At 35.2% G+C, this 16859-nt stretch overlaps 1 protein-coding gene and 1 long non-coding RNA gene across 2 annotated transcripts; one reads left to right on the top strand and one right to left on the bottom strand.

The window, feature by feature from the left end:
• Positions 1-1500: 1500 nt before the first annotated feature.
• Positions 1501-1901, bottom strand: LOC140439776 (uncharacterized). Its single transcript, XR_011950728.1, has 2 exons — positions 1827-1901; positions 1501-1759 (listed from the first exon to the last, which is right to left on the bottom strand). It is a non-coding gene; the product is annotated as an uncharacterized lncRNA (long non-coding RNA).
• Positions 1902-5878: 3977 nt separating this feature from the next.
• On the top strand, positions 5879-14595 carry LOC140434111 (uncharacterized). The gene is made up of 2 exons (XM_072522150.1): positions 5879-6988; positions 14578-14595. The coding sequence occupies exons 1-2, from the start codon at positions 5879-5881 to the stop codon at positions 14593-14595; spliced, it is 1128 nt and encodes a 375-aa protein (XP_072378251.1).
• Positions 14596-16859: the final 2264 nt, after the last annotated feature.

Below are 16859 nucleotides of genomic sequence, written 5' to 3'. Positions count from 1 at the left end.
TTTATATATTTTAAATTTGAATTTAAATTAAAAATGTACATATGTATTAAAGGTGATTTAAAGAAAAAATTAACAAAAAATTGGTTTTTGTATTAGAAGAAAAGGTATTTGAAAAAAAAAACATAGAACCTTGATATAGCAAGAAAATTTTACTTATTTAAAAAATTAACATAGAACTTTGTTAACTACAAAAAAAAAAAAAACAAATTAAATCTTATTTTTGGAGGAAAATACACTCGTAGTATTCCTTATCAACTTCAGGGATATACTTGAACATAGATTTTAGGGCATCTATCTTATTTGGGGGAAGTACAACAGCCTTATCACATTTTTTTAATTGAAGCGGAATGAGTGGTTCTGTTTCGGTTTTAACATGACCTTTTCGTAATTTTCTTTGATGTAAATTTACAGTTTTTAGCTCTTTGGTTGGATCAAAAGTATCTTTATACTTCAGTTCAAAAAAATATTTAGAAAATTCTAATGCTACTACTTTTGAAAATGGTACAGCGTTGTAGTTCAGTTGGCTGGAAAATTGGCTTCCATGTAAAGTTTCTGTCCACACGGCACAATACACCTTTTTCCCAACCGAAAGGTGACCGGTCATATTGTACACATTTAATTTGCTCTTATAAAAGAAATTTTTTATGTCTGCTTTTGGACATGTCGAAACATTTTCCAGATCAATACATAATAAAGGTATTCCGCTTTCTTTATCTCTTTGTTTTTCTTCTCTCATATACTCTTTCTCTTTCAAATGATCAGTATATCTTCGTTGTGATTTTTCGTCTTCCCTCTTCTCCATTTTTCTTAATTTTATTTCTTCGCAGGTATCACATCTATCTTTTCTTGGTTTGTGAAAAGCTATATTAAAATAGTTGCAAAATATTTTTCTGTAGACAGCAAAAGAAACTGGATTTTTTTTGCATTCTCCAGCAAAATCCAAATAAAGCTCATACAATTTTTTGATACTTAATCCGCTTTCTAAATACTCTTTATTAGTTTTTTTGCGACAGTAATGGGATTCCACTCTTGGAATCATGTTAATGTGCTCCTTGACCAAGTTACTATCTTCGAGTGATGTTACCCGTTTTTGATGTTTGCCTTGTTTACTTTCGGGTAAGGTTTTGGTGGAAGTTTTATTGTTGTGCACCGTATAAATTGGTTTCTGGCTTATGCATAAAGTCCCAGTGTAAAAAGCCTTGCAAACTTGGATCTATTGATTATTTATCTCAAAATAAAACCTAAAACTTCTGCTTTTTCTCGAATTTTCTGGATTTTTGCCTTTTCTTTGTCTCCAAGGAGTCTCAGCTTCTGTGGTATGCAAAATATAGTTTTTCTTTTCGATGGCTAAGAGTAAATAACAGTTTTTAAAAATTTCCTTCCTTTGTTCGTCGCTAATTTGACGCGAGCACTTCATTCTGCACTTTTGTACACAATCTTTTTTATTCCTAATCTTTCTAGCAGGTACTACCTTTTTCGAGAAGAAATATACTCTAGACCTTGATCAAATAAAGATTTTCTTTTGTTACATGTCCATTCAGAAGTGTTTTTCTGTCGTTTTCTAGTAAATATCTTTTTATCTTTTATTATATTATGAGTTGCTTCTTCTAGTAAAATTTCTTCGGAAATATGTCCAATATTATTTGTATCATCGAAATCAGAATGGTCTGGTTCTAGAATCTTAATTTTGTTATCTTCTGAAGACGGGATTTTCTTGGTGAATTCTGGAACTAAAGTTGTAGAACTGCTAGGTACATTTCTAAAATAAAAATAAAAAAAAATGTTTTCGCGATTTAGTTAAACAAAATAATTGTCAAAAATATTACCTATTTAAGTTAGACTGCAAGTCACCAGAACCAGAGTTAGATGCATTTTTAATCTTAATATTGCTAACAACTATGATTGAGGCCGTTTTATTCTTTGGAGTGTGAATGATTGAGGTGGAAGACGAACTAGGAGCTTTTCTAAAACAAATTAGTTTTTAAATAGTAACAACAAGCTAAATTATAAAAAGAAATTAATAAAATGTTACGTTGTTTAATTTTTTTTGTTTAGCAAATCATGCCTACCTGCTTGAATCCGTTTCTGAGTTAGTTTCGTCATCACTTTCGCTGCTACTTCTTGACACGGGAATATTAATAACACGTCCACGAATTTTAAGTCTGAAACAAAGAACTTTTTGTAAAAAAAGAAATAAAAAATAAAAACCTAACCTCACAATATAAGATATAGAAAAATCTTACCTGCATTCTTTCATCTTCGATGATTTTTGAACTGGTAATACGTAATCCTCATCATCATCAGAGTCTTGGACATAGTCATCACTTAAATTACTCATTTTTTTTTAAATCTAGACACAAATAACACTCTCGAAAACGCTTGCGATTTGTATTATAAATACAGGAACATAACCTCACTTTTACAAAAAATACAATAACAAGGTTGTATGTTACAACATAGAACCATGTAATATTTAGATTTTAATCAAATTTTAAATTCCAAAGTTCTATGTTTACCATAGAACTTTGCTATTCATATAAAGCATAATTTTGTACATACACCCTTGTTTTTTTTATTATTACCAGAGTTGTATGTGAGCAAACTAATTTCCATACAAATTGTGATGTAGTGGTAGTCACATAGAACTTTGTAATATTGAAAACTTAATTTAGTAAAAAATGTTACATAGAACCTTGTAATATTAGGGTAACGCAATCTCAAGACTTTTTAAATTCTATAAAGTTAACATTTTGCTTCCTCTGCTGCTTTTTTTTAAGTATAGTGTTTTTTAGGATAATACCATCATAATTCAGTGTTCTATTTCTATGAAATATAGTTTAAAAGTTTAAATTAAAGACTTTCTAACCTTACTTTATTGATACATGCATTTTATTGCTATTTTTATAAAACAACATGCTTTATTATTTACACAACCTTGTAAAATTGTTGTAGTAACTATTAGAATACTTAGATATTGAAAAAAGCGGAAAGATTCTGTAAAAAAAAATGAAAAAATAACGAAAAATACAAATTATCCACACTAAACAAGGTTTGTTTGGAAAGTGAAACTGACAGATGTCAATAAAATCTACGTCATCACTCCTACGGTCCATTCTATATAATAACTGTCATACTGTCAATAATGTCAGAAACAATTACTATGTCTGTCAGTGCCACCAATAGCACTTTACAACGCTTCTCATTTGTTTCCAGCTTCTGTCATATGTCATATAATCAGCGTATAATAGAGAGTTATCAAGTAAAATTTTATCCTTCCGTTATTTTGACACGTAAACGCTATTGTTTACGGTATAAAGTTTTAACGGATATGTAATTATAAGGTTATCAAATGGTCGAATTGGTGCTTCACGTTAATAGTTGGCAACTGTCAGTCAAATGTCGTATGTGACAGCAAAATAAATAATTTTTTTTTGTTTTCTTTCACCCAAGCTATATATTTTGTCTGGTTTTGTACATTTTGGGTTTCAAATTTTTTCTACAGAAATCTGGAAGACATTTTAGAACAAGCATTATCAGTGGAAGCAAATGGTGAAGTTATAGAAGATTTAATACTAAATCATATTTTAAATGAAGACTACAGGGAAAAAACCAGATATGTCAAAACTTCATAAAACCGAGAAAAACGCATATTTAACTTTGAAGACCATAATGTGTCTTACATTGAAACGTATAATAAAACTAGGGAGTCAAAATTGCTCCATAAAAACACATGAACGGCATTGCACTGTTTTTATTCAGAAAAATGTGTTACACTCTTTAAAAATCCAGGAAATTCTTGTCAACCGCAATTTGTCCATTGAAAGAACCAGCTTAGTTATCTGAAACAGAAAATTGTCAATACTTTCAATAATGAAAATAGGTTTCATTTTGATTAGTATTTCTATTGTGAATGATAGCTTCAGAACAATAATAATAAATACAGCAAAACCTGTCAATAACGGTCACTAAAAATGACAGAACTATTGGCCGATATAAAAAGGTGGCCGCTAATACCAGGTTTTGTAGTCCACAAATTTTGGTTTGGGGAACTTTGAAACTAGCCGGCTAGTACAAGTGGCTGGTTTTGACAGGTGGCCGTTAACACAGGTTTTACTGTAACATGGTTCGTTAAAGAGCCCTACCTTTGGTTGGAACACCAAGGCATTCGTCAAAATTTTCCGTTGGTGGAAGCGTGCTCCGGGCGTCGGTGTTTAGTTTTAATCGCAGAAGTAGATCGACGCCGACGTTAAATAAAGAAATAAAAAAAGAGTAATTATAATAATGATAATTTACCTGTTACGACTAATTATAAGGTAAGACGGAGAAAAAGTCCACAGCTGCAGGACCACAGAATCTCATAAGGCTCATTAAATCGCTGTGCTTGGCTTTTGAAATTGCGAGGGGTCCTGAAACAACATACAGGGAATAATATTATAATTTTTTGTGATACCTTATACCTTACCTGAGTAGGCTGGTAATGGTAATTCAAATTCTCCATTCTTCAACTCCGGAGTTGTTAAGGTCATTCGTTTCTTCAAGATGCTTGAAAAGAATGGTCCATTGTAAGAAGATCGATTATTTATAAGTCGACTGTGCTCTGATGTGGCAACAACCTCTTTCAAAACCTGAGTTTTGAAAGGGCATTTTGGAACATACTTATTGTCCAAAAATGATTTCCATTCCAAAACTATTTTTCGTGTTACTTTCACAACGATGAATGGAGACGGCTTTACGCGGGACACCTTGATCATGTCTCTAAACTCTTTTGGTATTTCAAAAGGCATTTTTAGATTCCACAGTCCAACATTCTTGTCACACTCTAAGTATGAATGTCCACGGATGGGATATGTAATTTTTTTTTCACGAAGCCCATGGATTTTATTGTTTACGATATAATGTATGAATCGGAATATTGTGAAATTAATGTGTGAATAATGCGAACTTTTTATACCTGCCTGTTAATATTTTTACAAGAAACAAAACGAGTCTTTCTATTACGTTATGTTATATCAATGCATAAATGTCTTGTTGAACATTTAATCATTCAGAAAAATAATTATATTCGATTTTCACAAATGTTTGTTCTTACAAAAAAACTTTCTATTATTGAAACACGCATTGTTTAATAATAATTTTTAAATCAATCGAACGCTATCTACCGTGAAACTTGTGACATATCTGGTTCTTTCACTGGACGCATGGACAAAGCTGGTTTTTTCCCAGTACCCCGAAACTTTGAAGTGTAATTACTCATGACAAGACTACTTTTTGCACTGTACGATAGCTCTAAAATGTGCTTCTCCGCGTGTTCTATACCATAGAATAGAAATCTGAAATTTGAAAAAAATTGACATGTCTGGTTTTTTCCCTGTAGTCTTCAAATGATAACATACAAAATGTACATTCTGCGTTCAATTATCATAGCTTGGAGCCTGAGCAAGCTAAACAAACAGTACTTTCGGTTTGAAAAACAGGATATTCCAGAGGGTTAACTCCTCGCACTTCTTTTACTAGTAAAAAGTCGTCAGTGTTTGTAAAACGCAAATTGAGTGACAATCAGATCTGTCAATGGCGCGAAATTCAAATAAAAGACTACAATATATGTATATATATGTATATATATACATGATAAGTCGAGGGAAGGAGCTAAAGAAGGAATAATCCCGAAAGAAGTCCATACCGACTTGCAGGGGAGTGGTACAAACCCGCCCAGAAGGCTAGAAGCCACTGAGCGGGTAGCCGCTCCCATGGAAGGGGTAGAGGACACGGGAAAACCCGAAAGTTAGCCTTCAGTTTAGAGGAAGGCAGAGTAAAGGTCCTGCAGGTCAACCTTCATCATGCTAAAGCTGCGTCGGCGGTTTTGTGCAGAAGGTTTGACATGAAAGGCCTGGACTTGGCCCTACTGCAGGAACCATGGCTCCACGGAGGGAAGATTGCAGGCTTGAAGCCGCAACAAGGTAAGTTACTATACGATGCGAAAGGAGAGACACCTCGAGCATGCATTGTATATGGTAACGAAGTAAACTGTACACTGATTCCGGATCTTTGCTCCAGAGACTTTGTTACAGGTATTTTAACCGCTTCCACCAAGGAAGGTAGTAAAAGATGGTTGGTCTGTTCTGCCTACTTCGCTGGAGAGAAGGTCTTCCGCCCAGGCATAGTAGAGGACGTTATAACCTACAGCCGAAGGGAGAACCTTCATCTAATACTGGGATGTGATGCCAATGCCCACCATCTGGCATGGGGGAGTACGAACATCAACAGTCGAGGTGAGTCTTTACTACAGTTCATCTTAAGCATGGGTTTAGAAATAGCCAATATAGGAAATAAACCTACCTTCGTTACGGCCACGCGCAAAGAAGTCTTAGATGTAACACTTTGCAGTGAAAAAACGTACGATACTATAAAGAATTGGCATGTGTCAGAGGAACCTTCATGTTCCGACCATAGGCACATTCGATTTGATTTAATTACTTCGACTCGAATGGTGGCAAGGTTTAGGAACCCGAGAGAGACGGATTGGGAAGGCTATAGAGGCTCACTCGAGAAGTCTCTTGAGGGAGGAATCGGCACCATAAAAGATACGGAAGATCTCGAACTGACAGTCGAAACGGTGAGGGGAGCTGTTCTGGCCGCTTACCAGGAGAATTGTCCAGAGAGAGAAAAGAAAGGAAAGAAAAACACACCCTGGTGGAATGAATACTTACAAAAGCTTAGGGCAGATGTAAGAAGGCTATTCAATAAAGCCAAATTCCACCAGGACTGGGCCATTTATAGAAAAAAACTGACGCAATATAATAAGGAGATCCGAAAAGCCAAAAGAGACTCGTGGCGAAAGTTCTGCGAGGAAGTCGAACAGGCTCCCGCATGTTCCAGAATCCACAAGGTCCTGGCTAAGGATGGTATTGCGAATCAGGTCGGCCTCTTGAAGAAAGAGGACGAAACGTATGTAGAAACCCTGGAGGAAAGCTTAATAATGCTCACCAAGGTACATTTTCCCAGCTCATCCATTGACAATAATCCTTCGGTAGAGGTAGCTCATCCCAGAAGGCCTACTAAGGCGGACTGGAAATTAGCTACCGACATCACGAGACCGGAAAAAGTCAGGTGGGCCATCAATAAATTCCAGCCATACAAATCACCTGGAATGGACGGGATTTATCCAGCCTTGCTACAGAAGGGACAGGATGTGATCATCCCGCATCTAACAAAGATCTTCAAAGCTAGTTTGGCATGGAGATATATTCCAACCGCATGGCGAAGGGTGAAAGTCACATATATCCCTAAGGTTGGTAGGGTAATGGACCAGACCCCCAAGTCATACAGACCAATAAGTCTATCCTCTTTCCTAGCAAAAACGCTGGAAAGATTGATAGACAGGTATATTAGGGACGACGTGCTGATGGAGAATCCACTTAGCGATCGCCAATATGCATACCAGCCAGGAAAGTCAACTGACTTGGTGCTGGATGATCTTAACAGACTGCTCTCAAAGTCGCTAGATGACAAGGAGATAGCGGTGGCGACGTTTCTGGACGTGGAGGGAGCGTTTAATAACGTCTCCTTCGAGTCTGTAACGGACGCGCTTAAAAGAAGAGGAGTTCCTGCCTTCATATGCGAGTGGACAAAGGCGACCTTAATAAACAGGATCATTGTGTCCTCGTTAGGTGAAGCCACTATTGAAGCGAAGGCAGGAAGCGGTTGCCCACAAGGAGGAGTTTTATCCCCATTACTGTGGGCTACGCTTATGGACGACCTACTTAATACACTGTCCAGGGAGGGTTTTTACTGTCTGGGTTATGCGGACGATTTGGTAATTGTAGTCCGAGGACGCTTTACCAAAATAATTTCGGAGAGACTTCAAGTCGCTCTGAGGATGGTGGACAGCTGGTGTGAGGAAGAAGGCCTGAAGGTTAACCCTAAAAAAACATCTGTTGTTCCCTTCACCAGAAAAAGAGCACTGCAAGGCTTACAGCCACTAGTGCTCAAGGGAGTAGAAATCCCATTCACAAGTCAGGCCAAGTACTTAGGTGTAATATTCGACCAGAGGCTGACATGGAATGCACACATTCAGAAAGTCACACAGAAGGCCACTATGGCCCTGAACACATGTAGACGAATGTGTATTAAGAATTGGGGGTTAAATCCTAAAATGAACCTCTGGTTATACACAAGGGTTATAAGGCCCATGATAACTTATGGTTCAGTGGCGTGGTGGAACAAAACGCAACAGTCCGGGGCGATTCGATTGCTCAGTAGCACACAAAGGCTTGCATGCTTGAGTGTTACAGGAGCCATGAGAACAGCCCCAACGGACGCGCTAGAAGTTCTGCTAAACCTACCACATCTGCATATATACATACAGAGTGAAGCCAGATCAACAGTTCATCGGTTGATCCAAGGCCAAGCTCCAATAAGTATGATGCAGGGAGCTGATAACTTAAGGCTATACCAGGACATAAAGGCAGACCCCGTTCTAGGAATGCCTGTAGACCGAATGGTTACGAGGTATAGTTTTAACAAAAATTTTCAAATTACAATAGCAAAAAGAGAGGACTGGGAAACTGGTCCGCCGCTAACAGCAAACTCAATATGGTATACGGACGGCTCCAAAACGGATACAGGTACAGGGGCTGGAATATATGGCATAAAACCAAGGACGGAAGTCCGGGTATGTCTAGGAACATACGCGACCGTATTTCAAGCCGAATTAGCTGCTATACACAGGTGCGCTATGGAACTAATTGGCCGAAATGTAGATAACGACTCCATCGTTATCTATTCGGATAGTCAAGCGGCTCTAAAGGCTCTCAGTTCGGTACAGGTCGATTCATGGCTGGTATGGAACTGTTTGGATGTCCTCTCTCAGGTGGGAAGTCAAAACAGGTTGACACTTGCCTGGGTGCCGGGACATAAGGGTCATCGTGGCAACGAGAAGGCCGATGAATTGGCCCGAAAAGGCGCATCTACGCCACTGGTTGGTCCGGAACCCTTCTTTGGAATCGCAAATACGATAAAAAGGGCAGCCATACACAAATGGGTGCAACAGAAGTCTCTTGAGTGGTGGAACAACTCACCAGGACAGAGGCAGGCCAAACAGTTCATCAAAGGACATTCGGCTAAATTTACAGCAGACTTACTTTCGCACAGACGCAGGACTGTCAGAATGATAGTGGGTCTGCTCACTGGGCACTGTAGACTCAATAGACACTTGAGTCTCATAGGCCTGACAGAAGAGGACACCTGTCGTTTCTGTCTGGAAGAAAAGGAAACCGCTCTACACGTTCTGTGCCATTGCGAAGGTCTCGCACGAATGCGGTTTCTAGAACTCGGAGAGGAAAAACCGGAAGCACCAGGCTACATGAAAAGGCCACTACCAAGGCTGATGAGTCTCATTAAGAGGACCAAGCTAGATGAAGTGCTTTAAAATAAGGGGGAAACACAATAGATCTGCAAAGGTCGCAGTGTATCAGGCTCTATTGGCCGCCCCATTTTCTACATTCTACATTCTACAATTGAACTAATTAATATCATATTCCAATCTTCTTCATAATAGAAAAATATATATTAAAGACATTGAAGAAAACCTTGTAGGACCAGGCTACAGAACAAAAAGGTTACATTAGTGATCACCTCTTAATCCCTTCCTTTTCAACTTCTACATCAACTCCATTTATGACATAATTCCAAATGAATGTGTTCTACTATCATATGCAGATGATCTAGTTTTATTGAGTAAACATTATAACCCTACTCAAGGAACAACACCTACAAATTTAGTCCTAGCTGACATACACAACTGGCTGAATACACACAACTTCTCAATTTCGATAAACAAATTTGGATAAGCAAAAACGAGTAGCATAGATACATAAGTATCCAGATATTCATATAATCAGATTATCCCATACAAACAATTTAAATTGGAACCCATATATTGACAACATTAAAAGTAAAGCCAGTAAAGGAATTAATGTAATGAGATCCTTCTGTAGAGTTTAGTGTGGTGGAGACCCTACAACATTGCTTATAGCCTATTATGGACTGGTAAGATCTAAGTAAACCCTACAAAAACTAGACACCATACAATATCAAGCACTGAGGCTAATTCTAGAATGCATGAAGTCGACCCCCCACTATAGCCGTGTTAGCAGAAATGGGAGATATGACTCCAGAATTTAGAAGGAGATGGCTAGCAAAAAAATCCATATCAAAAATTTATATCTAGCAAAAGCATCCACTGTAGGAGTAAACAAATGAAGTAAACCAGGCATGTAATCACAACTTTGGTTTCTGGAGACAGAAAGAGCGTCCATACTTAGTAGAAACATTAGATTATCTAAAACAATATAAAAAATTGTCCACAAAACAGATGTGATAGCTAAACATCAATAAAACAGGTATCAATCAAAATACAATATTTAAAATAGTAACTGAGAAGTTATCTAGAAAATATATTTTTGTTTACACTGATGCATCAAAATTCGAAATTAATTAGGAAATACAAACTGTTTATGGAGTGTATATCCCTGACATAGGTTTTTCATTTTCATCCAAGCTGACGTCAATAAATATAAGTACAGCAGAAATAGTAGCAATTAACCCATCAAAGCCTGAATTAATTTTTTTGTTAAACTGGTGGTTTTTTACCAAGTTTAGTTTAGGAAAAATACAAATAAGCAGAAAAACCTATTAAATTTTATTTGTTTATCGAATATATGACATTACAAACTGTGACTATATGTTAACACTAGGTCAAAATACTATAAAAATATTATAAGATTTGCTCTTTATGAAATATGACAAAGCATTCAATGCAGACTCCAATATCGCGTTTCTCACACTGCGTACGTCCTACTGAGCAGCACCCTTCTCGTTCTCCTGCACACCGCCTTCGTTTTTTATTAGGAACAAGTATAATGAGATGGTTAATACCATCTTATCATCGTACCTAATGCTGTCAAAGATTCTATTACAAGATAGACTATATCTACTTGTTGTTGGTCTACCAGGTCTAATAGGAAGGTTTCTGAATTTGGTAAGGTAAGTATTGTACCATTAAATTGAATCCAGTAAAAAGTTTATCTACATAGATTTGGTAAGGCAGCTTTTGTTGTGGCAAAGTGTTTAACATCGAGACAAGGTAAGCGAATCTTTCGAATTTGTACTTTTCCCTTAATAGATCTCAAAATTTACAAGGTAACTAGTTTCGGAGTTAAGGCATCATACTTTATAACCGAATCTTATCGGTTTTCCCCTAATGAATTGTTTACAATTATGGCGACCATAATATTTCACCATCGACTCATCATAATTCATATTTTCAGTTGGTTGATATAATATTTGAGAAAAGAATTTTGTAATTTTTTTATTACTGGTCTCAATTTCCACATTTTATCATTTAAATCCATTTGCGTATTATCAGCACAACGCATTATTTGGATAAACCTGTCGTGACACATTACATCCTTCACCATTGTATTGGAAATGTCTGCTCCAGTGTCCCAATAAAACATATTCCAGGAAGACTGTTGTATCCAGACATAATCAAAATACCCAAAAAACATTTAAGCTCGTCCAAGGTAATCTTCGGATCACGACAATTCACAAAAAGAGCGTATTTTCTGGTTTCGTCTAAAATATGGCCTAACATTTCGTTATCGAAAAACAACTCAAATAAATTTATAGGGCTCATATTTTTAAATTGTGAGTAGCCTGCTTTGGGAAAGTCGGATGTTTTTACAAAATCTCCATCGATCCAAGTTCTTTTAGTATACTTTTTCCCTTTCGTGATTTCAAAAAACTAGTAGTAGGTTCTGAATCAAGTGATGACATACGTGGTGTTTGCTCGTCTTTCATCTCATTAAAAATGCTTCTTATGGTGCACCATCAAAATAACCCAGATTGGCTTCTGCTAATAATTGTCTTTGGGACAGGTTATCTACAAATCCACCATTATCCTCGTCAGCCGAATCTTCATCAGTCAAAACATTTAGATTAGGTGGACATATATATATATATATATATATATATGTATATGTATGTATACCTATATGTATATATGTATATATATATTATATATATATATATATATATCTACGGCATAAAGTGAACTCCGCCCATGTTAAAATTCAGGTTCAATTGAGCTCCGTGGTCAAGTGGATACCGATATACGGAGCTCACTTGACCATTCCATAATATTGGTTCTGTCGATTCATCAACATGTAGAGTTTAATAATTTGTAAAAATTTTTTGGAGCCCGTAAATTCCCCTGTATCATAAATGTATATCGTTAAGTTCACGTGTATATATTATAGGGGTCGTTCAGATCTTCTTCATTGTATATTTCAACCATACGTTTATCGGTTTAAGTAAGCTCTGAGAGTTTGGCAACTGTGCGATTATACCGTATATTTTCAACATATACTCTGAACGGTTTATATGGGCTCCTTATTTTTATCTACTGTTTGCAGACAGTGTAATGTCATACGCATTTCACTGTGTAACAGAGGATATCGTATTACCTGGTATAACTACGTACTAAAAGGTAACTGGTTCTTTAAAAAACAGGTATATAGATACAAAAGGATTTGGGCTTATTATTTAATGGAATGTTCGCTTGCATAGAAAATTTTATTTTTTCTGCATTTTTAAAAATAATGTTGTTTTTTTATTTAATATAATTTTATTAGTTACATTAGTTATTTTATTAGTTTAGTAATTACAGAAATTTCGTAATATATTTTGTTTACGTGAGTATGTCTTTGTACGTTTTATGTAAGCATCCGATTAATAAAAACTACTTTTATTTTATCCAATCTTCTGCAATATCTTGTATAAAGCTTTTTTATTATTTTAGTTCTGGTCTTATTTGTGTACTAAATAGGATATCTCGATAGAAGGTTATCTCAAAATAAATACGGTTAAGTGCTTCAGTGGATATTTTTGTGTTAAAATAGGTAGTAGTGTGCGATACAAACTATTTTCAAGGAAAATGTTCAGTTTTGTGAAAGCTACTATGTTAGGGAAATTAAAGGAGCACACACTAGTTTTTCAGGGGTTTTGGCTGAAAATTGAATTATAGTTTATTTTTATATATAATAGGGGTATCGTCTATTTAATAGAACTCCTAGTATCTACCGGTATGGATCGTTCGTTTGTGTAAATGTTATACAGTGTAGGTGCCTTTATGCTACCCCAAGCGAGACTGTTCTTCAACTGCTATTCTTACCATTGTGTGATACAAAAAATATTCTCTTGTGTAGGTATACGGAGACAAAATAAGTGAGTTTGTTATGTAAGGGGATATCATATAGTTTTTGGAGAAATATTCTGTAATTTAAGGTGTCCTAAGCGGCAGTTAGAGTGAAAAAGACCACCCCTGATACCCGATATTTGTCGTACTGGTCTTTGATTTAGTATTTGTGATGTACATAATCTTCCCTATCTATAGCCACTTTTGCCTTTTAATTTAAGTTTTTCTTCTAATATGGGTGATATCATATTAACGATCTTGTGCAAAAATATTTTGAATAGCTGACAAAATAAAGATATTGGCCGATAGTTTTTGTGGTCGTTGGAGTTTTTGCCAGGTTTAAGCAAGTTTACAACTTTGGCTTGTCTCTAGACTTTGGGTATCTCCATAATTTGAATGCAGTTGTTCATCATCCGGATAAGCCATTGTAGTGTTTTTGGTCCAGATTTCGTAATAAGCTTTGTGCTCAGATCCTTAATGTCGGTAGTTGTATTATTTTTCATTAAATATGTAGATGGCGGATTCAAGCTCAACATCGTTAAAAGGTTCTCTCAGCTGACTGGTTTTGTCCTTTCTTACTCTACAATATAAGAATAACTCTCTTCTTAGAGTTATTCTTTGCTTCTTTTTTGACAGAAATAGCATGTCTATATCTATAATGTGGTTTTAACGATCAGCTGTATACCAAATACCCTAGGTTAGGCCCTATATGTGTTTCCTGTACTAGAAATAAGTCAGATTCGTGTTTAGATCATATGTCTGATAAGTTTAAGTAAAGTAAAGTTTCTTGATCTTTAGAAATACCCTTAACAGTTATAGACATATGTTATTAGAATAGTTGGTCCTAAAAAGAACCAATTTGACAAAATCATATTAAAGGGGTGACTGAAGAATTAGCCGATTAATAGTACTTCAATCTTCGTAAAGGCTCGTTCTTTGAACCACAGAAGTAATGCCTAATCTTTACTTTTTATTAAAAATTTAAATTTTACATGCCGTGTATTACTTTTTGACGATATTTCGAATCAGATTTGTATAGTAATAATTTTAGGTATTAAAGGGCCTCTTTGTGGAAAATAAATAAGTTTGTAACATCGGTCGCAACTCATCTATTGATAATAAAAAAATAAACAGTTAAAATAAGTGTAAACAATTTCAAATACATACATCGGCGCCACTGTTCAGGTGATAGATTTCTCACAGATATCAAAGGTAACATTTTAATTCAATGTTCTATTTACGTATTTTCAATATTAAAAAAGTAGGAAAAGACATGTTTATGCTTTTTCTTTTTTTTTAAATCTATTCTATTTTCTTTCTAGAGTTCCGTCTTTTTTTAACGACCTGTGTAACTTGTTTTTTCAATTGGGCACTTGGGGTCCAAAGCTATGACAAATACTCTGTCCTCTGCTATTCTACATTAATATGACTGATTCATTATTTTCTCTAAACACTCTGTCCTCTGCTATTCTACATTAATACGACTGATTTATTTTATATTTCTTGCAGCTATTTTAATGATTATCCTTTGTATCTTCTTCTTCTTCTTTTTATATAGACATGACTCTGTCTGTTTTTCAATGTGCCTCCAGTAAGTTGCCGTTCCATCGTTTTCGTGGTCTTCCTACTGATCATTTTCCTATGGGTTAACCGTCTCTTGCCGTCTTTACTACTCTATTTGTTGTCATTCGGCTTATATGATTGTTCCATTCTACTCTTTTATTTCTTAACCAGTTCTTGATGTTCTCCACCTTGCATCTACGTCGTATATCTGTACTTCTAGCTCTGTCCCATAGTGTCTTACCATTAATTTTTCTAAGTGCTTTTATCTCTGCTGTTTCTAACACCCTTTTTGTCCTCTCTGTGTCAGGTCTTGTTTCTGCCGCGTATGTCATTATTGGTCTGATGACTGTTTTGTAAATTCTGCCTTTCGTTTCTTTCCCGATATTTTTATTTCTTCGTATTGTTGTATCGTTATTAGGCAGCCTGGGGCTCTGTTTGCTCTATTCACTGGATCTTCCACTTCAGTTTCGAGCTTTCCGTAGCTAGATAATGTAATGCCTAGATATTTAAACTCCATCACTTGTTCTATTATCTGACCTTCCAGCTCCAATTAACATCTTAGTAAATTTGCTGTTGTAACCATGCATTTTGTCTCTTTTGGGGAAATTAACATGTTAAATTTTATATGAAATTGGTGCAGGATACGTTGTAGATCATCTTTACTTTGAAAGAGTAGTATTGCAGATTATTTTAATTTGTTTTTCTTCCATTTGGTATCCTTTTTTAGTTCTTACTTTTTTATTATTTCATCCATAATCAGGTTGAACAATAAAGGACTCAGGGAATATCCCTGTCTTATGCCATTGTCAGTTTCAATAGGGTCGGTTAGTTCTTCTTTTACTTTTACTTTTATTGTGTTGTTTTGGTATATATTTTCGATCGTTTTGAGTTTTTCTAGAAGTATCTCTCTTGCGTACAATAAGTGGATAAAGTTTTTTAATTTATATATCTTCTGTATATCATTATTTCTTCTGTGTGTTAAAAGTTAAATTTTGGTTATTATTAAGATTCTCTTAACATGTTTATTAATTGTCTTGTTTCTGCGGTACGAATATATGTGTATCATAATAGATTGTAATGCATATTTCATTTAATGTAATTAAAGTGCTCTTTGCGTTTGAAAATTACTTTCTCACTTCCGCAGCGATAGGTCTTTTTTTTCTTATCAATAACCTTATCCTCGCTCGATACAGCTATTATAAGATATTTATATTTCACTATATGCTCTATCATTTGGTTTTTATCTCAAATTTGTACCTATGAAATTTATAATATCTAATATCTGGTGCTTTCATATGAAACTGGAATAAAACACTTGGTAGATAATATTTATTCGTTTTGAGTACACTTTTTTTAGAACCTAGTACATTAAAGAATAAATATTTGCCTGTTCAGTGTTTTCCAAGTCTGTAAAAGATAAACAGGCTTAAATATTAGATTATACATTTATTAAGAATGTTCAATATCTAAATTGAAGATTTTATATCTTAAAATATGAATAAGTTTTTACATTTTGTTTGACGTTTTAATCTTCGAATCGGAGTTTATTTTTCGAAAAACTATAAAATTGTGAGAACTAATTGCTATATAAAAGTACGAGGCAATATTCTCATGCTGTGAGCTTTGCTGCTCTGGTACTCTGGTACTCTGGTTTTGATAACCCTTAAGATATTTTTAATTTATTGTCAATATTTTTGAGGTGTGTTTCCTTAAATGACCATGTCTAAGGTTAGTACGTTTGATTAAATGAAATTGACATTAATTTGATAGTTTTTATTTTATTAGTACTCATGGTATAATATGGCATCTGTTGGTACTATATATCAATTTCAACATGTGGAAGTGAGAGCACTCTCTTGTTAGTAATTTCAGTGTCAATTATGACGAAACCAGAAATAACCCATAATATTCTCCCCGTGTGATCTTAGTATTTTCGTTGATTGAATAGTATAGGCCAGGGTATCCAACATTTCAATCAGCGGTATGTCAGAGTGGTTTTTAATCATTTTTATATATATTTGCAAAATGAAGAAGAAAGTTC

This window comes from Diabrotica undecimpunctata, chromosome 1 (assembly GCF_040954645.1).
Source record: "Diabrotica undecimpunctata isolate CICGRU chromosome 1, icDiaUnde3, whole genome shotgun sequence".
NCBI lineage: Eukaryota > Metazoa > Arthropoda > Insecta > Coleoptera > Chrysomelidae > Diabrotica > Diabrotica undecimpunctata.
Note: the sequence above shows the minus strand (reverse complement) of the source record. Positions and strands in the feature narration are given on the sequence as shown.

Coding starts and splice junctions, on each gene's coding strand:
- LOC140434111 (XM_072522150.1), top strand. CDS start 5,879: ATGAAAGGCCTGGACTTGGCCCTACTGCAGGAACCATGGCTCCACGGA.